Source organism: Misgurnus anguillicaudatus, chromosome 25 (genome assembly GCF_027580225.2).
Source record: "Misgurnus anguillicaudatus chromosome 25, ASM2758022v2, whole genome shotgun sequence".
Classification (NCBI taxonomy): Eukaryota; Metazoa; Chordata; class Actinopteri; order Cypriniformes; family Cobitidae; genus Misgurnus; species Misgurnus anguillicaudatus.
In genome coordinates, this window is record NC_073361.2 from 6,865,440 (window position 1) to 6,891,152 (window position 25,713).

Genomic DNA, 25,713 nt, shown 5'->3' on the forward strand with positions numbered 1-25,713 from the left:
ACATATCATGAAAATTTGACTTTTTCCATGTTTATATGCTATAATTGGGTCCCCAGTGCTTCTGTTAACCTAGCAAAGGTGAAAAAGATCAACCCAGTAACTTAGTTTTGGTAATCCATTCTCTGCAAACATGTGTAAAATAGGTCATTTAAAATTTGGCTCTCAAGTGAGACTACAATGCAAACAGCTTTTTATAGGCATTGTTTACTCATTTCAGGCATTAATAAATTTTTATAAACTCACGGTGTATACTACATCAGTGGTTCTCAAACCTTTTCAGCGTGCGGCCCCCTTTGTGTACGGTGCATTCCTCACGGCCCCCCCAAAGAAAATTTATGACAAAAAACAGTTCTAAAACTTCACATTTTAATTAAACAAAACATTAAATTATACAAAGTAGTGCTGCCTTATTTTTTTTAGGTTTAATTTGACAGAATTCAAGATAAATTAATGTATTTTATACAAATGTCATAAAACTGGGGCCCCCCTGGCACCATCTCGTGGCCTCCCTGGGGGCCCCGGACCCCAGTTTGAGAACCACTGTAGTACATTATCCAGGCTCACGGCATCCCAGACATAGGTCATGGAAGTTCAGCTTTTTAGTCAGTGAAAGTCAGGGAATTTGACATTTGGCTAAGATTGCGAATCCTGAGCGTGTGACAAATCGATAAACTAATTAACACAACATGCCTACATAACAGCAAGTAAGCCGTTAACTTGGATGTTGTTAAACAAGCTTAATTTAACCACAAGAAACAACTGTTCCACGTTACCGCTTTACAACATTTTTGAATTTCCGTTGGGTGACTCCGTAACCTGGGGCTCATGGGATTGCACCATCAAATGCAAAATACTTCAAAATCCTGTTGGAAGTTGAAGGCCATCTGGTTACTTTTCGCCAAATGTTTTTTGAATACTGTGAATTCGGACATGCTAGTTGCCTCGACTACTGATTTTCCCGCAATTAAAAAGAAAATCTTTCAGCCAGCTAAATAATCTTGGTAAAGGATTTTAATTGATCACAGTGAAATTTATTTTCCACATATGTGATCAACAAAGACATACCGACTACACACCCCTGGCCCTATAAGAAGTATGACTTTATCCTGTCAGTAAGCCTATAACTCTTACACTGGCCTCAGGCCACATACCATGCATATTGTTTAACCTTGTTCGATGTGATTACTTCAGTGTGTTCTGTCAAACGGCTGACCCCACACATATAATGCTGTTATCAAGGCTCTAATACCGCTTTAATGGTTTTCCAACCCACTGGCACATACAAATAGCTTTGATAAAGGACAGTCTTGTATGTTACAACCATCTCACTTGTCAACTCCCTCAAACACACAGAGTAAATGTGTTCTCCTAGGGGTACATGTTTGGAAGGACACAGCATAGTAAAAATTCCAGGTTTTCTCCCTTCATCTTCTCTTCCGGTGAAAAGATATACATATTTGTCTGGGTCTGTGTTTCATTTGTTTTGTCTTTTTTTGTTAGTTTGTTTTTATAGAAGATTGATATTACTCTCTAGGGATCCACTGCATACATTTTTACTTTCTTGTTATTCCTTGCATTTTTTTCATTTTCTGTCTTGCATTTTACATGTATATACATGTAGGGTGGGAATTACTCATACTATATACAAAACTGTTCACCTACATTATACATTTTCTAAAAGGAATAGCAATGGTCTATGTCCCTGGTCCCTACCACATTTACAGTATTTGGTATTTTTTAGGGCTTTTAGTTGTTTTTAAGGCCTTTAGTGCTCTAACATGGTGATTCCCAACCGAGCGCTTTCTACAAGCTACTTAACGAACATTCGTTGTTCATTTATGTGCGTTTCCCAAAGATGCACGTATAACGATCGCTCGCAGCTGGGTTTTAAGTGCTATACGAGTCGCTATCCGTGTCGTCAAGTGCTGAAATGTCACCAATAGAATGACTCAAATTTGTAGCACAAGCTTGTTTAGGCTAATGATCTTCAGCTGATGTGCACTAATGTTTTTTATAATATTTTTCATTATTGTTCAATGGCTTTTTAGATGTTTTAAAATTGTTCATAATGAAATATTCTTTTCCGTATTTATTTAGGACTCGTCCCACTGCGAAATGCCTTCTGCGTTTTATATTATAGTTTAGATTATTATTATTTGTTGTTGTTTATTATCTATGTTTATTTATTATTATGGATTATTGCAATGTACCGTAAATATTTATTTGGTTTCTTTAATCAGATGCCATACCCTTCAAAAAATTTTTTTTTACTATAGCCAGATGAATTATAGCAGAAATTGGTAGGAACAATTATCAATTTGCTAGTACCAACTTTTACCAAAATTGTACCAAATACGTTTTCCTTCTTTGTTAATTTATGTTAAGTCATTTAAATTTTATTTTTCATTTGAATTTTAAATATATTATATTAAAGTAATTTAAACAAATAAGCAAAGAAAACCCCAATAAATAAATAAAGCCTACATTTAAAACATTACATTATCATCATTGCGGGAGTGTAATTTGCTGGTTGTCCTGCAGGTGACCTTGTAACACTGTTGTCTTACCCTCTAAAAAAACAAACGGTTCTATATAGAACCAAAACTGTTGCTTTGGATCGTAATCATAGAAGAACCGTTTTTAGTGCCATATAGCACCGGTGAAGCACCAGTGAAGCACCTGTGTAGAACCATATAGGGGCCATATAGAACCACTATAGCAACAAATATGGTTCTACATAGCACTATATGGTTCTACACAGGTGCTTCACTGGTGCTTCACCGGTGCTATATGGCACTAAAAACGGTTCTTCTATGATTACGAGCAAAGAACCACTTTTGGTGCTATATAGCACCGTTTGTTTTTAGAGTGTACGATGCACTTATGAATGAACGATTACTCCAGACCACTCGTAGATCTACGATGATTTTTAAGTGGTACTTAAGCTACAAAGCTTTTGGGAAACGGCCCGTAATTCTAAGATGATTCGTACGATCGTTTTTACGATCTACTTAGCCTTACGATGCTTTTGGGAAACCCGGCCCTGACTATTTTCAATTAACCTGAATAGTTTCTAAAGACACAAAGTTTATTAACTATAAATAATGTTCAAAAAATTATATTCATTTCTGCTGCCATTGTATTTTCAAATGACGCAAAAAACATTTGCATTGTTTTTGGCTAACATATTTTGTCCTGTATGATGTCTTTTGTATTTAAAGTGAATGTCTTAACACATTTTGTTTCTCTTTAGAGGAATAAGTTATTTGCACACTTTTATTATCTGTAACTTAAATTTAGTTTTAGTACATTTAGGGCCAGATTTACTAAAAAGGACGTGAGAGCTCAATTCCAAACAAGTGCCGGAGTGGAAAATTTGCGTGTAATTTACTACAAAGGTGCAAATAAAATACACAGCCACAATATTGACATAAGCACATTTCCATAATGACCATTGCAATCTACTAAGAGCAGCGCAAATTAGTACAGGGTCGCAAATAAGAGACCTCAGCAGAACATTGCAATGAAAATGCAGAGTGTGAAATTCCCCTTTCCAACTAAGTAAAAGTACACTAAGAAGAACCGTAGGGTAAAATAAGTTTTGAAACACCTGATTTGACTTCTCCTCGTGACTTCTCCTCCTCTTTTCTCCAGCAAATTAAACATATGGCTTGGCAAACTATATATATTTTTAAAAAAGTATGTTGCAAAAATAACACCGTTTCAGAGCTAATATCTACTGTGCGTCTTTAAGTTCAGTCGTTGTTTAATAGCAAAATGATGGTTTGCGCAAGCTGTTAGTTAATCTCGCTCTAAAAGGGGTCATATGATTAAATTTTTTAACTTGCAAAATAAGTCTTTGGCATTCCCAGAGTCCGTATGTGAAGTTTTATCTCAAAACACCCTACAGATAATTAATTATAGCATGTCAAAATTGCCATTTTGTAGGCCTGAGCAAAAATGTGCAATTTTTGGGTGTCTTTTAAAATGCAAATGAGCTGATAAAATGCAAACACTGATTGCAATGATGGTGGTTTGTTGAAATAAACATGCTTCATCAGTCAGTGATTTTTACTTTAATGTTTACAATTAATTAATTCATATTACTAATTATTTGTCTTTAAAACACAACTTTGGTTTAGTTTTCGATGAAGGGGTACATAAGCCTTACTGATAGGGCTGTGGGGGGTACTTAGGGCTAAAAAGGTTGGGAACCACTGCTCTAACAGAAGCAATGACGTGTATATGGTGCCTTCAAAACATGAACGTAAGACATTCTTGTTTAATTGTGATAATAATTGAAAAGGTCTTAATCAAATAATTATATAATTTCTTAAAGGGAAAGATAACTAATGGACTTTTTTATTTTATGTTTTAACTTTATTATTGATGTTACTATAGTGTTAGTTTAAATCAGTGATCTCAAACACCTGGCATCCTGGCCATTTTCGGGCCGCAAAGAGGGGGAAGGCGGGCCGCATCTGCTTACAAAAATATAACATAATACAGCCTGCAGAAAGATTTTTATTTACATGCTTTCTTATTCGTTTGATTATTGATGTAAACGTTTAAGGGGTCGATCACAGTTCTGTCCATAAACGCGTGTTGAACGCGAGTATGGCGCTATGAAACCATGAGCCGCACTTTCCATGACGTCAAGGATAACGGAATGCGTGATCAGATTTTAAACTGCTCATTTGCATCTCACGCCAATCATATATTTTTAACATGCAAACAGGTAATTTGTTTGGTACTTTGGAGTGTTCGTCCAGAGAAGATCTTTTAGGGTTACTATGGGGGGTTACTCAGCTGTTACTCAAAAAGTTGCACCAGGGTTAGTTCACGCCAAGTTACCAATGGCAACGGAGCGAGAGATGTAATGCACATATTGAACTACGAATGAGAAAAAGAGCCATCAGATGCCCAGATTAGGAAAATAAAAGTACAAAAGATAAAAGTATGTAGCAGCTCACTTACTCATCTCAATATGAATGTATAATGAATATCTAATATATGATTATGTTGCTTTGCTATGCAGTTACACACAGACCTAGACCAGTGATATACATTTTTACAGAGATTAAACATAATCCAGTCAGTACTGTGACTCAAAAAACTTCTTTAAAAATCAAAACAGAAACAATACCTGATGGCAAAAAATGTGTAGTAGTTAATAAATGTATTCAGAAATTGAATTTGTTAGTTTAGTGTAAGGGTTTAATAAAAAAAAGTTAAGGTTAAAAACATAAACTGTTTTAAAAATAATGTATTTTGTATAATGTAGTTTAATTTAAGTATTATTTTATATATTATATAATTATATGTTAAATAATACAATTTAAACAATATATTTACAGAAATATTGTGTTTTATATGTTAAAATAGCTCTGTGGCCCTCAGAGGAGATGTCAATCCCAGAAATGGCTCAAGCCAGTTTGAGTTTGAGATCCCTGGTTTAGATCAAGTTGGCAGAGGGAGTGCAGAAAATGGTCATGAAAACAAATTATTACCGTTGGTTTTTTTCTCTCCAGCCCTGGCTAGCATTATAAGTGGACTTCATTTGAAATAATGGCAGAAAAGTGTTAAAACTACCTTTTGAAAGATAAATCAGAGGCGAAGATAAATGCCTTTTTGTTATTTTGTATAGGCAAGAATGTAAATTTCCCTCTGATGATTTTGAGAGGCCACTGTATCACATCAGGTAGAGTTGTGCCCTCTCAGCACTTCTGAATGCCACTGAATTAACAAACTACCGCTCTCTTTCTCAAGCATGCTTAAAATAAAGAACAAGCACGATTTCCACCCAAGCAGCGTTAAAGTTTAGTCAAAGTTAGGTGAGACCAGAGTTTCTAATTTGTTTTTTCACTTCAGTGCATCATCAGTAACCTTAACTTTTTGGATACTGGATTAGACTTTAAGATGTATGTGGGTAAATTTGATTGGTTGAATAAATTGAGCAGTGTTCTTTATGGGCTAATACACATGCTCACATTTAAAAAAATAATTCCCTGTTAAAGGCAACCTTTAAAAGAAGTTTCACTAAAGACTGGCTTTTAAATACTTGGACATAAGTAGGGTGATCATACGTGCCATTCTTCCCGTACGCGTCCTGGCCGGGATTTTGGGTGCGTTTTCTGAAAGTTGTATTTGTCGACCCAACACGTTATCAAAGTTCTCACAAGACATACAATCGTAGTTTTATTCTTACCTTAAAATTGTTGCTTTTCTGAAATAGAACCTGAAATAATAAACCTCAATGACTTGTGTGGTCGACAAATATGACTTCCGGAAGACCCATCCGAAATCCTGGCCAGGATGCGTCCTTGAAGAATGGCACATATGGTCACCCTAGACATAAGCAAAACACTACTGCCATTTAATTTGGATATTGCCACTTTTCCAGATTAAAGTATGCTACAGTATAACTAGCCACAACAGCCATTTATATGTAGCAGTCCTCTATTTGTCCATCACATCACAGCGTGTGCTATGTTTTTGAAGTTAAAGGGCCAATCTCATTTCTCTGTCTTACCCCTTCCCCTTTGTCTTCGTCTTTCCCTTGCCCCTCGAAACCGAGTGAAGGGGTAAGACAGATCGTTCGTCTAAAAAATGAGACACCACTCGATTACAGTTTGCGTCACCTTCCCTTGCCGCTAACTGGCTGCTACGTAAACAGACAACCGTTGACATAAACAAGGAAGATACCGTTGTCTCAGGTTTGGTATCGATTGCATGAGCTGAGCTCAAAAATAGCGCATAACATAGCTAGCGCCTTAACTAGCGATTCATAACAAAAACATTACAATTAAAACCGCTTAAACATTTTATTAAAAGTATCATAAAACATGTGTGTCATAATATAATCTCAATTAAACTGCCGAAAATAACGTTACTTTCATTTGTGCGACTCCTTGACAGTTCAAGGTTCAGCCATAAAACATCTTGATGCCGGGTCTCCTGAGAAATTCCTACATTTACATTTACCCCTCTCTTTCAAATGTGGTCCTTATCACACTTCGTTTCAAGGGCTATGTATCCCTACGCCTTAGCCCTAGCCCTTGATCAAAAGGAGGATTGAGACGCCACTTCGCCTCACATGAGTGCGCAAAACCGAGGGGTAGGGGTAAGGGGAAGGGGTAAGACAGAGAAATGAGACGCACCCTTAATATAGTTAAAAGTAGTTCAACTTTTTAAACACTAGACCTAGCTTTCTATTATATGCCACATACACACTGGGGTGAACCCAGGGCCTCCTTAAGGGCGAACTTACATTATCCCAACCAAACCACGCCCATGCGCGTTTGACCCCAAAACCTGGTTTGTTTGACTAGTTTGATTGCTCTGTACCGCGCCCTGGCCGGCTTAAGGGCCGGGTATACCGTTGTTAACATCCGCACGTTAGCGCAGCTTTAAAAGTATACTCACCGTGGCTATTGGAAGAAGATGGGGGCTATTGGGTTTGGGCACGGTTCCATTGAGTTGGGTATTATATGAGTGCCCCATAACATTGCAGAGTAGTTGACTTTGGAAATACTGTATGGTGTTTTACACATTCACACTGTTCAGCCTTAGCCCTTTCTATATATACAATATGATACAGCATTAGGATCTCAGGTCTTTTTCTGCTGTAGAGGCCACTTTTCCCCTCATTAAGAGAGCCAAGACCAACAAAGCTCAGCACTAAAGCTTTTTGGCTTGCTCTTTCTCTATTCAAATCCCTCTCTTTGAGGTTAAAAGTAACCCCCCACACATACACAATGGATTTTTAACGGTTCCTCTTGAAGACTGCCTGATCGAACTCATGCAGGATGTGTGCTGGGACTGAGCAGCGCTGTGAGACTAGTTTCATCTCTGTTGATTGACCCAGTCCTTATATAGGGTATCGACCGCTCCAGTCTCCCGCCGCTGCTCTGGCTTACGCTAATTACTAATATTAAAGTAGACTAATATTGTTATTTTTGCAAACTGTGTTTGATGGAACAAATTGGATTTGTAGAAATTGTTGGCTCAGTTTAGCACTGATTAGTGGGGAGTGCGTTCTGTTTACTGCCTTGATTTGTTGGCTTAACTGGAGCGTGACCTGATAGTTTAAGTCTTATCTCATCTGTACATTCTTAAAGGTCTCAAATAAAGTGTCAAAGGCTTAAATGCGACTTCAAAGCTGTCTGACAGCTGCATGTAGACTGTAGATAAAAGACACATGGAGAAAAATGAGGCTGTGGACTGAAAACAGGATTGAAGGAGATAAAGGAAGACATTGTTACCGTGAACACGGCAAGTGTGCAGTAGTAGGGCATTTTTTTTGTTTGTGGGTCACAAAAATGATTGTGTTCGGAATGCAAAATTAGATACTGTAGACTGCATAAACTATGCTATACTGCATACTATTTAAATGTGACATAACATGCACAGTTTCTTCCAATCTCATGTAAGTTCTAAGTACCTAAGGAGTATTACTGCATCTTTCATATCTCCAAAGAGTCTTTAGTTTCATCGAGTTTGTAAAAGACAAACTCAGCCGAGGCGTACAGCGGACCAGTGAGTCACGAGCACACATCCAACACAATACATCACTGCATTATCCCTGGATAACTCTTGATTCACTATACGTTTATTTTATTCAGTTTTGCTTACTGCCTGTGGTTCCAACTCTGCCTGGGATTTTTTTTTTGCTGGGACATTGTTGATTTTTGCAGCACTGCCAACAACTTTCCCGTAACCCTTAACTGTAACCCCAACAAAGCATCTTAATGGTCGTGCTCTAGCTCAGGGGTGCGCTTCCCGAAAGCAACTATCAGTCCTTCCAGAAAATTGTGGATTTTTTTGTGATTGTTGCGGGCAAAAATCCTTGATCTTGCGTTTTCTTAAAAAATGTGATGGAATATGCAGTATTTTTATGCAATGAAATTGCGGGAATTAGCAAAAATTGCGGGAACTTGCAAAAACTGTGGGAACTTGCAAAAACTGCGGGAACTTGCAAAAAGCTTTTGCAGTTTTTTAATGATGTTCACATCACAAAATCACATCACTTCATAACGTTCCCATGGCAACAGGGGACATGGCTGCGCTTGTGTTAAGTAAATCAACATTTTTCTGCTAAGATATATGTGATTTTTGCTACGAAAATGCAGGGATTATGAAATCATGCAAGCCCTGCATATTTTGCCCAGGGAAATCTGCAATTTATGCTGTAAAAGTGACCCCCGCATAAATATACGTAATTTGGCTGATTATGCGTTGAATCATATGATCGCATTATCACGTTTTTCTAGAGGGACTGAACTATGGTCGCAAGTTATGTTGTTTTCAATAGAGTTCGATGTAACCATGACCATGATTAGCTAAAAAAAGCTTTTGGGAAACACAGCCCTGGTTCATATGTGCGCACACTCTTCTGGCAGAAGTGCCCATACAAGGAATTCTGCCCTTTATGACGTCATAAAGGACCATACTCGAAATAAATTTTCGAAACTTATACGAACCCTTGCGGTATGGGTGGCCGATAAATCGGTAGGTATGATGAACCAGTAGAAATTTGACAAACGGTAGAGATTTTAGACTATCGTCACTATCGAGGTTACGCGCCCACATCATGTTTCTGTGTGGTGAAAACGTAATGTTTGTAAACGTATTTAAGCACCGCAGTTTTAAATCAAATGATTCTAAGTCATTGAAACAAACAACAGTGCTAAATTTGCACGCTGTTTCCATCTAAGGAGCACGCAAGCATTTTTGCTGCTTTATTGGCCTTTAAATACGCATATACGTCAAAATTCCATTTTGGTCTTAAGAGAAAGTAAACATCTGAAAAATAAAATGCATGTGTAACAGTATATTGGATCTGGACTTTTGTCTTAAAATGGGAAGTTACCTAATTTTACTCCTGTCTGTTACACAGGTTAATCAAACAGCATGGAGAGAAAATCTCACTTTACATTTTACTAAGACATATATTATATGTCTTTCTTTTTTATGCTTGTATACATTTTTTGTTATTGATGTTGCTAACAAGAATTTAGAAAATTAAAATTAATCATTTTGTGATATAAAATTTTGGTCATATCGCCCACCCCTACCTGACGGAGTGTATTCGACACAGAAATACCCAGTATGAGATGTATTGTTCACTCTTTCTCAGGCTCTGACCAAAAGATTGAACTGCAGACATTTTGCTGTGTCCTTGTACCGATTGTATGTTTTTAAATAATATGTGTATAGTGAAATATTAATGAGATTCTCCATAAAATTTTAATCAGATTCTGAGGCAGATTAAACTAGACTATTAGATTTCTCCAACTGTGAATAAAAGGGAATTAGATTGCAGTTGTGTGCCTTTCTTCCGTGTGCAGTGCGGTCTGTCAATATCAGTGAAGCTCGTGTGAGTCATCTGAGCAGCTCAAAGAAATAAAAAGGGCGAAGTTATTGAAGAATATCAACTGTACGGTCCCAGCAAAAAAAAAAAAAATTAAGGTTCTGTACATTTCAGATATAAATCATTAAAATAGAGTGGTGCTTTGATTGAATAAAGCAGACTGTGTGTCCCCGACAGTAAATGCATTTGGTTTTCCATTTATTTTGCTTTAATTTGTACTCTTTCATATCTAATTGCCTGCTCTTCTACACTATGGTAGATGAAATAGAAAGAGAAGGCATAATGAGACGTGCCCACTCAAAGCCCTGAGAGACCAACCCAGTTACAGGGGTACAGCTGCCTTACTTACCTCATTTGTGTATATCTGAAAAGCCTCACAGAGTAGAGTCACAACTGACAGATGCCTCCCCAACATTCACGATTTTTCTGCCCAGATGTGACTCAGACAACAAAAGTGCCGTGTTGAAATAACCTGTTTTGCATGCAATTGATGTAGTATTTTCCTCACTTTAAGTAAACCTCCTACCAGTTCGGTTAGCTTTTATCACAAAAAATTTCACTTCTGTGTTTAGACATCTTTAGAAGTACTGCTGCCATTGTTGAAAACAGTCAGAACTCCCCATAGTCCAATTTACTGCTATTTATTGTTGGTATTTCACATTCTTCACGCTTCTTTCAGCATAAACAACTGGTCTTATCAGTTCTTATCAGGAAAAGAAGTTGTGACCTTACGTAAATAACCCACTGTAATTCACTGTGCAGCGTTTTTTGCTGTTTCTGGCTAGTCCAGGATTGCATTGACTGTAAGAGTGCATTACTGAGATGATACTGGTGAGAAAATAAATCCATCACTGCTTAGATTTTCATAAATAGTTAAAAAAACACAGCCATGTCCGATTCACTTTTTGTTACTGTCAGCCTCAGGGAATCTCTTGATTTGCTCCAAGCTGTTCGAAATTGTGGTTTGTATGTGAACGCTCCACAATGGAATCGGACCGTATCAGTTTTCTATTTTGCTTTCCTTAAAAAAGCACTCTGGGATCACTTTATTTTAAATTTTGTACAATTACAAATATATATGGCAGCTACAGTTTATTATACAAAGGTAATGTTACACAAGGATTGTTTTTGTGGTCAAAATGTTTCTTTTGGTGCGGTCTTGTGTAGAAAAAATGCAATACCACCGCTAATATAGATGTTTAATCGGATGCATGCACATTGCCATGGTTACCCGCCAGACCCAAAGTTAAAGGTCAAGTTTTTCTTGATCCCATTTTGACGTCAATATAAGAGTTTTTGACTAAACTCTGCCCATAGGAATATGTCAGTCGCAAGCTAAGCTCAAACGGCTCTGTTAAAGGAATATTCCATTTTCTTAAAAGAAAAATCCAGATAATTTACTCACCACCATGTCATCCAAAATGTTGATGTCTTTCTTTGTTCAATCGAGAAGAAATTATGTTTTTTGAGGAAAACATTGCAGGATTTTTCTCATTTTAATGGACTTTAATAGACACCAACAATTAATACTTAATTCTACACTTAACGGTTTTTTTTCAACAGAGTTTCAAAGGACTATAAACAATCCCAAACGAGGCATAAGGGTCTTATCTAGCAAAACGAATGTCATTTTTGACAATAAAAATAACAAATATCCACTTTTAAAGCACAACTTCTCCTTTAGATCCGGTCGTCATGCGCTAGCGTGACCCGACGCAATACGTCATCACGTCAAGAGGTCACAGAGGACGAACGCGAAACTCCGCCCCAGTGTTTACAAGTGTGGTGAAAGAGGACCGTTCCGACGTTGTTGTATGTCAACTGATACTAATTAATGTCTTTGTGTAAGTTTATTGTTAACAATGGTCCGCAAATGTGCGTTTTATATATGAAACACGTGACCTCCCTACGTCATTACGCATTTACGTTAGGTCGCCCTAGACCGGAACTAAACGAAAAGTTGTGTAAAATGAGAAAAATCCTGCAATGTTTTCCTCAAAAAACATAATTTCATCTCGACTGAACAAAGAAAGACATCAACATTTTGGATGACATTGTGGTGAGTAAATTATCTGGATTTTTCTTTTAAGAAAATGGAATATTCCTTTAAGCTAAGCTGCTGTCGAATCACAACACACTAAACAAACTACAAAATCAGAACTCGATACGTATTTCTGAAGGAGGGACTTCATGGAACAAGGAAGACATCAACCCGTTTTGAGGACAGTGAAACAGCGCTATAGAGATAAGTAAATTGTGTGAAAAATACCACGTTTTTTTACACGTGAACATGAACACATGTTATACTGCGCATTGTAAACAAAGCTAAAGCGTCAAAACACAGGAAGAATGGGACCTTTAACTTCCGGTCTGTTTGTTTATCAGTCTGGCTAATGACTAAACTGATTTCTGGAACAAATACCTTGTTGAACATAAAATGTTTAGGTTTTCTAAAGTTGATGGGATACTGCATGGATTGCTGTGGTGCAATTAGAGGTTTGGCAGCCAGACAAGGATTCATGGATCTTTATGAATCACACGTAGCTAGCTTTGTATAAATAAAACAAAAGGATTTCCTGACAGAAATGCAATATAATATACAAAACTGTATTATCAGTGATGTATAAATATCTTTCATAATAAACTGTATTGTTTTTAGTACCTTGGACTGAGCCGTTTTTATCTACATACACTGTTGGTCCCCTTACATGAAAGTCGCCGTCATGTTTCTAAATAAGCTCTAAATGGACAAACTTCTCTACAGAACACATTTTGTTCCTACGTTGTTTCAGATGATGACATGTGTCATGTGGCAGATATCATAGCTTTTTATCGCGTTTTGAAATTGAGGGTGGTTGTAATTCACAACACTAGATTCTGCTTTTACTGTACCTTTAATTTTACACAGTAATGTTATCTCAGTGTAGGATTGATACGCTTTAGCTTTGATTTGAACTAAGGTAATTGTTTTTTTTTTTTTGCTTGTTATCAGAAATAATCTACTATAGAACTCCCTTGTTATTGATTCTTTGCGGAAGTCTACCGGAATTAAACTCTTTCCTGCCATTGATAACTTTTTCCGGCAATCTGTATTTACGCTATTATCCACCAGGTGGCGCTCTTACCCAGCTTAATAAACTTGGAAGTATTCCCTTAGGGCAAACAGTTCAAACTCCGTGTATGTTTTGAGCATCGCTCTGAATCTGATCTCTATCAAAAGTCCCTCACAAAAATGCAATTATCTCAGCTTTTTGCTCAAAATGTGGTTATTTGGTAAGAAACTTACCCATATTTGAGAGGTGATAAAAAGAGAACAGATGAAGGTAGGATGAATCTTTTTTTTAAAGCAGAGGGCCTGTTCTTTACTTTGATATAAAATGCTGGTGCTGGCTGGCCATGCTGGCATGGAAAGAGTTAAGTTTGGGCCACAAAAGCAGTTTATTAATGTTTTTGCATTTGAAACCATGTATAAATATATCAAATGCATCAAGTAGTCAGTTTAAACCCTATAGACGGTTTCAGCAGTAACAACATAAACAAGCGGCTGTCGTGGTCCGCATGTAACTTCCGGTAAACTCTGCTAAGAATAAATAACAACAAAGTTCTATAAACGTAGTTCATTTATATAACAAGCAAAAAAACAACACAGATTACCTAGAAAACCAAAACATTTGTTACTTTCGACGAGGCATTTGTTCAAGAAATCAGTTTAGCAACTAGTCAGACCATTAAAAAAACGAAACCGGAAGTAAAGTTCGGATCCAGACGTGTATCGCTTCAGCGCACGTGCGTCCGATGAAACCGTCTATAAGAAATGCTTAAACAATTGTTTTATTTGTAACAATGACTGTAAATGTTGTTGATCATAAACTTGAACTTATTCTCTTTTGTGATTATATATATTTTTTTGTCATTACAGAGTTTTCCGTCAGATGAAGGCTGGCCATTCGCAAAGTACCTTGGCGCTTGCGGGCGGATGGTGGCGGTGAACTATGTGGGTGAGGAGCTTTGGAGTTTCTTCAACGCTCCCTGGGAGAAGAGAGTTGACCTGGCCAAGCAGCTGATGGACATTGCAGAACAGCTCACTAACAACGACTTCGACTTTGCTCTCTACCTGCTAGACGTCAGCTTCGATAACTTTGCCGTGGGCCCGCGGGACGGGAAGGTCATTGTTGTGGATGCAGAGAATGTGGTGGTGGCCGACAAGAGGCTGATTAAACAGAGTGAGTGAATAAAGTAATCCCTTCTTCCAAATGAACACTTTTATGACCTCGACTTACACCGTGTAAATTTGGTTGTCACTCCACTTCTGAGTACATTCTGAAAACAGACAACTGCAGTCTAGAATATTAATAGTGAATGCTGTTTTCCCTAACTTTTTTTCGACAGTGTGGAGCCCTGGTGCTCCTGTGGGGAAGTAGGTTTGAGTCTGGCTTTTGTTATTTCCTGATTCCATTCTCTTCATATCCGTATTCTCTCCTGTCTCTTTCCTATCTTGTTTATTGAAGTCATAAAAAGTCCATAAATAAGTGAACACGTTTCATATATGTATCCAGTCACACTGAAGATGAAGATTGTCCTCACATCCTTTCTCCCACACCCAATCAAATGTTACCCCTAATCAGAAATCCCAAACTTTTATGGATTTGTCTTAAGGTGCATCAATATTGAGTTGTAGAGATTAGAGTTTTTGTTTTTTGTGACTAGAAACTTCCAGATTAGATGCTGTTTAGATACTGTGCCTGAGAGAGCCCACACGTGAGGACAGAATGACGCAGTCCGTTCCCTCTTCACTAGTGACTTGTCACAGTGCCAAAAGCCTTACAGAAGGAGCTCTGTCATTAAAGCTGGAGCCTTTTAGGGGAGGGTGTCTCTTTTACCAGTTAAACCGCTCCACTGGGATGAATTTAAATAGTCTGAACTCCGCTTTTAAAGAATACTAAAGATGGACTTTTTTGTCCTAAAGCAAGCTAGCAAGCAAGGACATTGTACTCCAATTAGGTAAGGAATTAGGAATGTTAGCATAACTCCATGTATTTGACATAGACGGTGGACAAATAGATTAAGACTAAAAAGACCACTTGTGATGAAGAATTACACATAGTATATACAAGGTTGGTGAATTAGACTGCGAGTTCAACAGTGTTTAAGGAGCACAAAGCAACATTGATCCGCAGATTTGTAATGAAATTATCCACAATGCTTTGGAGAGCAGAAGTCTTGGCTACAGGATGTTTGTCTAACCCAGCGGCGCAGGGAAAGCCACAGCCTAGAATGAATTTAGATCTGCAGCGCCGCTCCGCTCCACTGACTCTCACAATCACATGTGTCTCCTTGGCCTACTAAAAATGATGAAGTAGCTTCCTTCTACCCTTTCAATGGGTGAATATCTTGTTTTCATGTAATACAGAATAGATTAATATGATGTGTCGTAAAGACAGAAAAAAGTGATGTAAAAGTAATTGGGATTTTTGGACTGATTCAGAATAAAGAGGAACTGTGATATCATGTTTTATATTCTGAACGTTTAAGGATCATTCCTAATGGGTTTCAGTGAAGTCAAGAGTGATTGATTAACTTACTGGAATAGTAAAAAATAATTGGGTCGAAGGCATCATTTTTAAAGGAGTCATATGACCCAATTTCATGTTTTCCAAGTTAGTAATCCAAAGAGATCTTTTTAAAAGTGAAGCCTCATCCACGCCTACCTAAAACGTTCAACACGCCCATGCAGTAAGACGTCATACTGGTTTGAACATTTGTATAACACCAGCCTAATGTATACGCAAAGATAGAGGGTGTAAGTTTCAAGGGGTTGGGTATTATTAACAACACTGTTTCAGAACAGTACAGCCCAAATGTTCGATTGTGTGCTGCACTTACGAAAGGACTACTTTTTAAACACGTGGGTGGTTAAAGGCTGGATGTACGCAAACGGTTCATCTACAAAAAAAAAGGAGAAATTCCAACTTTGCAACTACACTCTGGTTCTGCTGACTTACATCCTGTAAGTAGCCAAGGTTTTCATATTTAAAGAATTTCCTACTGAGTATTCTAACCAGATTTTTGAGCAGTGACGCGCACGTGTTTTCATATTTAAAGAATTTCCTACTGACGATTCAAATTGGAGTTTTTAAGCAGTGATGCGCCTGTGTTTTCATATTTAAAGAATTTCCTACTGACGATTCAAATGCGAGTTTTTAAGCAGTGATGCGCCCGTGTTTTCATATTTAAAGAATTTCCTACTGACGATTCAAATGCGAGTTTTTAAGCAGTGATGCGCCCATGTTTTCATATTTAAAGAATTTTCTACCGACAATTCAAACGCGAGTTTGAGCAGTGACGCGCCTGTGTTTTCATATTTAAAGAATTTCCTACTGACGATTCAAAAGCGAGTTTTTGAGAATTGATGCGCCAGTTTTTGTATATTAAAAGAATTTAATACCGACGATACAAACGCGAGTTTTGAGCAGTGACGCGACAGTGTTTTCATATTTAAAGAATTTCTTACTGACGATTCAAATGCGAGTTTTTAAGCAGTGATGCGCCCGTGTTTTCATATTTAAAGAATTTTCTACCGACAATTCAAACGCGAGTTTTGAGCAGTGACGCGCCTGTGTTTTCATATTTAAAGAATTTCCTACTGACGATTCAAATGCGAGTTTTTTAGCAGTGATGCGCCCGTGTTTTTATATTTAAAGAATTTCCTACCGACGATTCAAACGCGAGTTTTGAGCAGTGACGCGCCTGTGTTTTCATATTTAAAGGAATTTCTACCGACGATTCAAACGCGAGTTTTGAGCAGTGACATGCCTGTGTTTTTTATATGTAAATGTCCCGTTCTTTCTGTGTTTTTGAAGCTTTGAATGTGTTTACAGTGCACAAAATAACATGTTCATGTTTCACGTGTAAAAAACACATTATTTTTCACACAATTTACTTATCTGTATAGCGCTTTTTCACTGTCCTCAAAATGGGCTGATGTCTTCCTTGTTCTATGAAGTCCCTCCTTCAGGAGTATTGAATTTGATTGTGTAGTTTGTTTAGTGCGTTGTGATTCGATAGCAGCTTAGTTTGCCATTAGCTTAGCTGGCGACTGTAGTATTCCTGTGAGCGGAGTTTAGTCAAAAAACTGTTCTAGTGATGTCTTTAAAGCAGGAAGTAGAGGGCTGTAGTCCAAACCGGCATTTCCCTGTAGGCTTTAAAAAGGCAAATTCTGTTAAAGAAAATACTGTATATCGCCTGGTTGTGAACTTTGAGCTTTATCATTTTACAGGTATTATTTATGCTATTATAGCAACATTACACACTAACTGGGGTTTAAAAAATGGGATCAGAAAGAACATGACTTTTAATAAATTTCATACTGCCGATTTAAACGCAAGTTTTGGGCAGTGCAGAGTAGCGCTTATTCGCCGTTTCTACGATCACAAATGCAGACATGGTTTTCTGTTATAGTATCCTTATTCCTTACCTTACCAATCTGTTATGTTCTGCTCACATCGTGCTGGTAAAGTTGATTGATCATTTTAGCCATCTGTGTTTTCTGGGTCAGATTCAGGCTTGTATTAATGAGGTAGTAAAGACGATAATGTCTCCTCGGTTTCACTATTGCTTTGTGAATTCATCTTTAAAAACATGGTAAGGAGCATCACATTTCCGTTGACGTAATTGAGGTATTCGGCCAATCACAATGCACTGGATAGCCGGCTAGTCGGTTCACACCGCGCTTTCTCAGAACAATGAGCTTTGTACAAAACAACCTGTTTCAATAGTGCGGGACTTCAAAAATGTATGGTATGTGTCAAATAATGTGTTTTTTGACCCATAAACCAGGCAAACACATTGTATTGCAACAATTGCACAAATGAATGAAATATGGGCCCTTTAAAAAATAGAGAGGTTTGGGAGATAAGGCATGTTTTAGGTGAAATGCAGTGCATTTAAAACAGAATTGATAAAATATGACCCAGTGTGTGAAAACCCAGCAAAAATCATCCTACATAATGTAAAGCACATTTACATTGAAAATATAACCTTGCTGTCTTTAATATGGACTGAAATTGAAATGAATGTAAAATCAATAATTGAAATTAAACTTTAATGCTTCAAATCTCATCATTAAATTATGAGACATATAGCAATCTATTTTATTCTAGATATTCTACTTGAGGCTTAAATAATGGATTTCTACATGCAGATCCATATCAAACATAGACATTAAGTATTGGACCAATAATGGTTGTAAGTCAAATCTGATTTTAAAGGGGACATTTTTATGAGATGTAACACTTTGGTGTCCCCAGAGGCGTATGTGAAGTTTTAGCACAAAATACCATATAGATCATTCATTATAGCATGTTAAAATTGCCACTTTGTAGAAAATCTGAATGACCTAATTTTTTTACATGCTTGCATAGAATGGTTTACCAAAACTAAGTTACTGGGTTGTTCTTTTTCACATTTAGGTCTAGGTTGATAGAAGCACTGGGGACCCAATTATAACATTTAAACATGTAAAAAGCCAGTTTGTGTTAGATGCTGCACCTAGCATCTGTTTACCTTGCCTCCATCTGTACACATCAGTCTTGAGTTATGATTGAGTTTGGGCATGTGTCTGGGGTCCAAAACACGGATAAAAACTTAATTGGAGTTATTGAAATGGAGAAAGTCTGGGAGGAGTGCATTAGGTTTCTCAAGCATGATTATTGGTTGGCTTCTCATGAGGTTTTCTTTCTAATAAATTTCATCATTAATGCAACTCCAAAGAATTTCTCATCATCGTAAATGTTATTTATTTGCCCTGATTGCCAGGTCTTTGAAAAATAACCGGAGATGAAGGTTGTATGGATCAGTGTTGTGTGCAGAGAAAGAGGGCAATTTGTGTCGTACTGTTAAGGAAAGCACAAGCTGTACTCCAGAAATGGGGACATAATTGCCTCTGTGCTACTTTGAGGTCAAAAGATTTCTCTCTTGGTCCAACAGCTGATAAATGTTCATTGTGTTCAGACTGAATGGATGTGTCCAAATATCACGGTTTAATTGATAGATTATAATATAATTGATACAAAATATGATATTATTGTCATAATTTACTCACACCCATGTTGTTTCAGACCTTGTTGTTGTTTTTATTCTGTAAAAGACAAAAGGAAAACTTTTCATGCAACACTTTCTCATACAGTGATCACATTTGTCAAACCTCCAAGCTCCAAAAGTCCATGAGTCTTTTGCTATTTTCCCATTAAACCTTATGTCCATCTTTTCTAGTCTTACTTAATATAATTAGACTGAATTCTCATCATGAATATGGCCTTAGAAGCTGGCATGGAAAGAAAAATTATTATATGGAAATATCTTAATGCCTGCAATCTAACCATTGTTACTGTGATCTTCTACCTGCAGATAAGCCGGAAAACTACGACGTCTGGTACGAGAGCAAGTTTGAGGAGTGCGACAAAGAGGCTTGTCTTTCTTTCTCTAAAGACATGTTGTGTTCACGGGTCATGGTAGACCACAACTATTACGCCATCTGCCAGAACTTGCTCTCACGATACGCTACGTGGCGGGGCAGCACTGGTGGACTTCTTCACGACCCCCCGCCACACATAGCCAAAGAGGGCCAGCTTGAAGCTCTTTTGGACGAGTGTGCCAACCCCAAAAAGCGGTACGGCCGCTTTCAGGCAGCTAAAGAACTGCGCGAGTATCTAACTCAGCTAAGCGGCACCGCTAGGTAATGACCGCCTATGACTGTCAATACTCCAGCATCCGCCCATCAATGTCCATTGATCTTCACAGTTTAGTGATGACGTCTAGAAGGTCTTACGTCTGGGCAAAACGAAACTTCAGTTATTGTTTCAGACCAATCGTCCATTACTACCACCACTTATGTGTACATTTTGTTTTGATTGCATTAATCTTTAAATTATTGAAGGGTCTTTGGTTCATCACTTTTTTCAGTGGTTTATTTTTTTTTTGGCATTATTGTTAACGTCCTGCTACTGGATGTTAGTACACAGGAAGTCAAATGCGTCAGCTCGAGAGTTTGTCTTCTGTCTAATTGATTCACTTACATTCCAATAAGAATGAGTTTGGCTTAAAGCGTAATTTTCAAACAGTAGAGAGGACTTGGAAATCTGTACATAATTATAGCAGATTGGAGAGGAAATGAGTTGGAATTGCTTTGCGTATACCAAAGAGTCTGGTTTTATGTAACTCAAACCTCTAAAGGGGCACAGTCGCAGTGCCGTTCTGTAAAACTGAGCCTGTTCAACCCATCCGAATTCTCCTGGGGCAGCTTTATAAATGCGTTGAGACTAGCGCAAAGGTTTGTGTTTGTATTAATCATGCGAAATCCACGGAGGGCAACAATAAATTCAAATTATGTTATCGCTATTAAATCAGAGAACAGCCCAGGTGTCTAATTGGCTGTTAAGTATAAATAATGTACCAGGACAGGACGTGATGTAGCAGTAAACTCCTCAGTGAAGGAACGTGCATCCACATAGACAGAAATGTTACTTCCTGTCTTTAAAATCCATCTTTTAACATTTCAATTTCACAGCTCTGCAATTGAATTAATCAGAAAATAATTAAATGTCTCTAACACTTAATTTCATTTAACTTTGAGTCATCAGTCTGCTGTTTTTTTCTCCTTACTGGTTTGATTTTGCACTTGGTGGACCAATGAATTAGATCAGTATGGTAATGCGTTAGATAATGAAGGATCTGAGCGCTTGACTGACAGCATCACTCCATTGAGCCTGGAGTTTGAAAGCTAGCTAATCTCTTTCAACTTGATGTTTTTGCCAGATCAAATTAATAAAACGAATTAAGATTTTAATCTTTTTATTTTAATGTTTGGGTTCTTGCCAGTCAGGCCATGAATTGTCAAAGCAATAAGTGTTTTTCAGCTGTTATCACTGACGTCCCCCTGCTCTTGTTTAATCTCCACCGGTGACCGAATGGCCTCTTGTTGGGTGTTGGCACGTGAGATGTTATCGCGTGCATAAATAACTGTCCGCTTTTGTACTGTAATTATGTTTGAGTTGAGTATTATATCAGCTGTGTCTGATTTTACTGTGCCTTTCATTCAGAAGTTGTATTTACAACTTTTTAGTGGGTTTAAATATTAAATAAATGAATATATATCTATATATACGGACTGTGTCTGTTTTGTTTTTGCTACTTTTACTTTGACTAGCAAATTATTATAATTAAAAAGAGAGAATGTTTGGGTAATTGACATTAATATGGATGAATAACACAGCTAAAATTATAATTTTTCAGTCATCTTGAAAATAACCCAGGATACTGGGAGTGTGCAAGGGCAGGACCGGATTGGCCATAGGGAGGACCAGGAGAATTCCTGGTGGACTGGTCTGTTTTTTTTTTTGCGCCACCGGGTTGAAGGTTGCTGTCCCTAGGTCGCCAGCACTTATCCAGCCAACACTCGCATAATTTGTCAGCTTTAAAAATGTTATTATAAAACGGCCCGTTCTGGTTCTTCATTCTGCGTTCTAAGCCATGATAAAATTCCCCGGTAACCCCACGGTTCAGACTGCATTATAGAAATATCGCTGCGCCACTGTTGCTACGTACTGATTTATGAAAATAAACACCACAGTCTTAAATCAATTTTACATTTTTCTACAATTGCACAATTAATGGCGATATGCAGATAAATGTCAATAAATATTGTTGGGTCAAGAAGAACATTTTCCTTTAAGGCATTAAACTAAAACAGGGTGGGTGGCAACTTAAAAAAAATCACTGACGGGGAAAGAGTTAAGCATGCTTCCAAGCATATTTGATCATCACTTTGTTAATATTTAGAGTAATAGAGTCATATTTGTACTAATATAATTACAACTTATTTGTGTTTTATTTTATAAAGTAACCCGCGAAGCAGTGTTGTTACAATGCAACCTGATACGAAAGGAAAAGAATAAAAATCTTATTTTTTTAAATCTATAAGTCATAAATGCAATAATGAACTATGAATAGTCAACATTATTCTTCGTCTATTTATAACAAAAATCTATTTGATGCAAAACTCATCAGTTTATTAAAAACGTTGCATATGAATATAATGTTTTCTCAAGTAAAACAAATATGACCATGACCTTTCCTTATGTTACCCTGTATGTCTTTTTTTCTGGTTGATGTGACCATAGCCTTAACTATTTGCTAATGGTAAAGCTATAATTTAATTTAACCTAATGTTAATGTAGTAAAAGTTACAGCAATAACGGCAAAATACAAATGAATACAATAATATATGTTTGAAGGAAGTACCTGATCTTAAGCCTCCACATAGCAATAAGAATAAAACAAGTGGATTAAAACTGGTGGAGTTTTAGGAAGGTAGAAGTTTTCCATAATCTACTACAAAACTTACATCCATGTCTGCAATGCCCATTTTTCACAATCCAATTAGTTCCTGACCTGATAAAAATCTATTTTATTTTCCTCATTAAACATCTTGTTTGACAAAGAAATATCGCATTGTGAAGTAAAATGGGTTGTTAATGCTGTTTCACATTGAGTTATAAAACAAATTGTTGGACTGCAGCAGATGCCAATATCGGATGCCATTTAAAAAGTAATTTAAAGAGGCCTTAGCAACGCATGCTTGACATGTAGACTAGACAGCTAGCATGCTTTTAGTGCATTTTATCAAATACTTTTATTCCTAGGCCCAACGTCCAAGTGTCCTTATACAGGTATGGACTGATGTGGTACACATTTAAACAAAATGTGAAACATTTACATGAGAACATGGCGACCCTGACAGCTATTAGGATCAGCTTTATTAATGCGACTGAAGCTTTTCTGCCTTTGTTGATCACCTTCATCACTTGAGGCAACAGACATTTCAAACTCGTGAGTAAAGGAGAAACCGTGAGTTACACGTAAGCAGCTAAATTATGTGTTTGTGTGTTTTAAAACAGATGAGAGTACTCACTGTACCTGTCTCTGACTGTCAGTCTATAATTACGCCTGTTTCGAAAAACATAGTTGTTGTCGGTCTTCATCATAAAACACACATTGTCTTCTTTAGGTACTTTATGAAGCAGAAGAATTTCAAAATTACAAGGGGAGCACTGCAGGAAATCTATCTGACTCCAGGGGCCTGCGCCATCTTCGTTTGTTGAAATAAACATGAACCTCAGCCAACTCGTGCCCAAGTGCTTTCATCGATAGAGCAAAGGAGAAGCAGAAACCGACTAGCTCAAAAACTTCTGCCATATGCAATCGACCATGTTTCTGAGAGAAGTTTCTGGTTAATTCTGTTAGACATGAACTGTGATATGTGATCACTTTCTCTTTATAATAGTTTTGCTTTGATTTGTCAAATGGAGCCCTGTCTCTGAATAGTCTCACACGGCACTATGCATTGGATGCATAATGCACATTAAAATGGCGAGCACCTTCTAGATCTGCAAATTCTTATGGGACTGGCTAGGTAGCCTGTGTATGATCAAGGTTTTAATCTTTCCTCATAGAAATTAAAGCATGTTGATAGCAGGTGATATCCATGTTTATGCATTTGGTGGACACTTTTATCCACAATGCATTAAGGTTGTATTTTTATTTATCATTATACGTGTCCCCTTTGACAACCTTTGTGCTTCTACCTGTAGCACAATGCTCAATATGTTTGTAAGCAGATTTACTATCCAAAACATATAAATGCAGTTGATTTGACAAAGTCTACATAATGTTTTTTATTTTTAAAAATGTTAAAATGTTGTTTGTCCAAAACAGATACATTCAATATTAAACCATCCGAGGGTGATAACTCAAAAAGATGGTTTATAAAATGCCAAACATCTATTTAATTTTTGCTAAAATTTTTATTGGAGAACATAAATCTCATTTTATTTATTCTCTATTTATTTAACATTATATTCTAAAAAAGTGGAAAAAAGTTGTAATACACTAAAAAGGTTCAATCAAAAATGTTGTTTTTGTTACTTTTTGTTAGGTAATATAGGTAATATATATAAAAAAACATGCATTTTCAAAAAATGCACACTTCTTGTATGTTGTACTAAAAACTAAAATTTTTTTATATATCTTTAAAAAAAATAGCAGTTTAACTGTCGGTTCACAGGAGATGCGAGTTCAACGATTTGCGCAAATAGATTACATACAAAGTCAATGCAAAGTCGCGATCATACGCGTCCTCGCATGGGGCCATGCGAATGACCCGATATGGGCGGCGCGTTTGCCGCGAATACATGCGCCATGCGCTATTTGCCTCAAACGAGTCATCGTCCAAGTTGAAAATATTCAACTCAAGTGAAAATTTCACATGACACGAAGTTAAATCCCGCAAGTAATCTAGAGCGAGTAACGCGATGCCCCGTGTTTGGTGTGTACGTAGCATAACATTGCAAGAGCCAAATGAACTATAAAAAAATTAACACATGTATTTTTGTATAGCACTAACTGTAATGCTCTTAAACTTACTTTGTTTAAAACTAACTTTCATAAATTGTTACAATAGTTACATTTCAAGTATTCACAACATATAGCCAGTTTTCTCCTAATGACTAAAATTGCACTTCATGTTTTCTTTTTTAATATTTTAAAGATATATAGGCTAAACTGCCTTTTCATTGTACATTCGGATGCGACTGTCAGAGTTCGCCCCCTAGTGGCAGTCGTAATGAAATTTCAGTTTAATAGTAAATTTCTGTAAACAGAGGAGAGAAGCTCATTTCAGCGCAAGAGCCCTTAATCTACAAATATATTTATACTTAATAATTTACTTATCAGCAATCAATTGTTTTTAAAGGATTTAAGTGTTAATGATAAAGAAAAAAAAAGATAAATAGTTTTCACCTCACACACAGTGTTTTGACTGGAACACACTTAAATACATCACTTACAGTCAGTGTGTCACATGCGTAGTCATACAATTTTTTTCACTGCATCCAAAGCTCATATTGGAAACTATAATTACGCACCCGCAGATGGTTGGCACCTCACACAGCCCCTTTCCAACTCTTTTTCTGGTTTATCGGCCGTCAATTGTCTTGTACGGTGGGAAGGTAAAAGTAACCACACTGATTTTAAATCAGACAAAGATGACCGGATAAAGATAATTGAAGGGCCTCATTTGGCCCGCGGGCCGCCAGTTGACTAGCCCTGCTTTAAAGTGTACATAAACCAAAACAAAATCAGAAATTGTTGTTGGTCACTTAACATTTATGTCACAAATTCTTGTCCCACTTCTTGAACCAGTGGATTTTATGCCAAAGTGAAATGTCTGGCTCTGCCAGGCCAGTTTCTAGAGAACAGTGCTGTCAGCCGCATGATTTAAGCTGCCG

The 25,713-nt window shown here is 37.1% G+C and overlaps 1 protein-coding gene across 2 annotated transcripts in view; it reads left to right on the forward strand.

Annotated features, from left to right (window-relative positions):
• The window catches only part of dipk2ab (divergent protein kinase domain 2Ab), a 47,789-nt gene extending 26,261 nt beyond the window's left edge, over positions 1 to 21,528 (forward strand). For both annotated transcript variants that reach the window (XM_055182692.2, XM_055182693.2), the window contains 2 exons: positions 14,292 to 14,595; positions 19,778 to 21,528. In XM_055182692.2, the coding sequence (XP_055038667.1) occupies positions 14,292 to 14,595; positions 19,778 to 20,109 (636 nt within the window). In that variant the 3' untranslated portion in view covers positions 20,110 to 21,528. The remainder of the gene's footprint in view (positions 1 to 14,291; positions 14,596 to 19,777) is intronic.
• Positions 21,529 to 25,713: the final 4,185 nt, after the last annotated feature.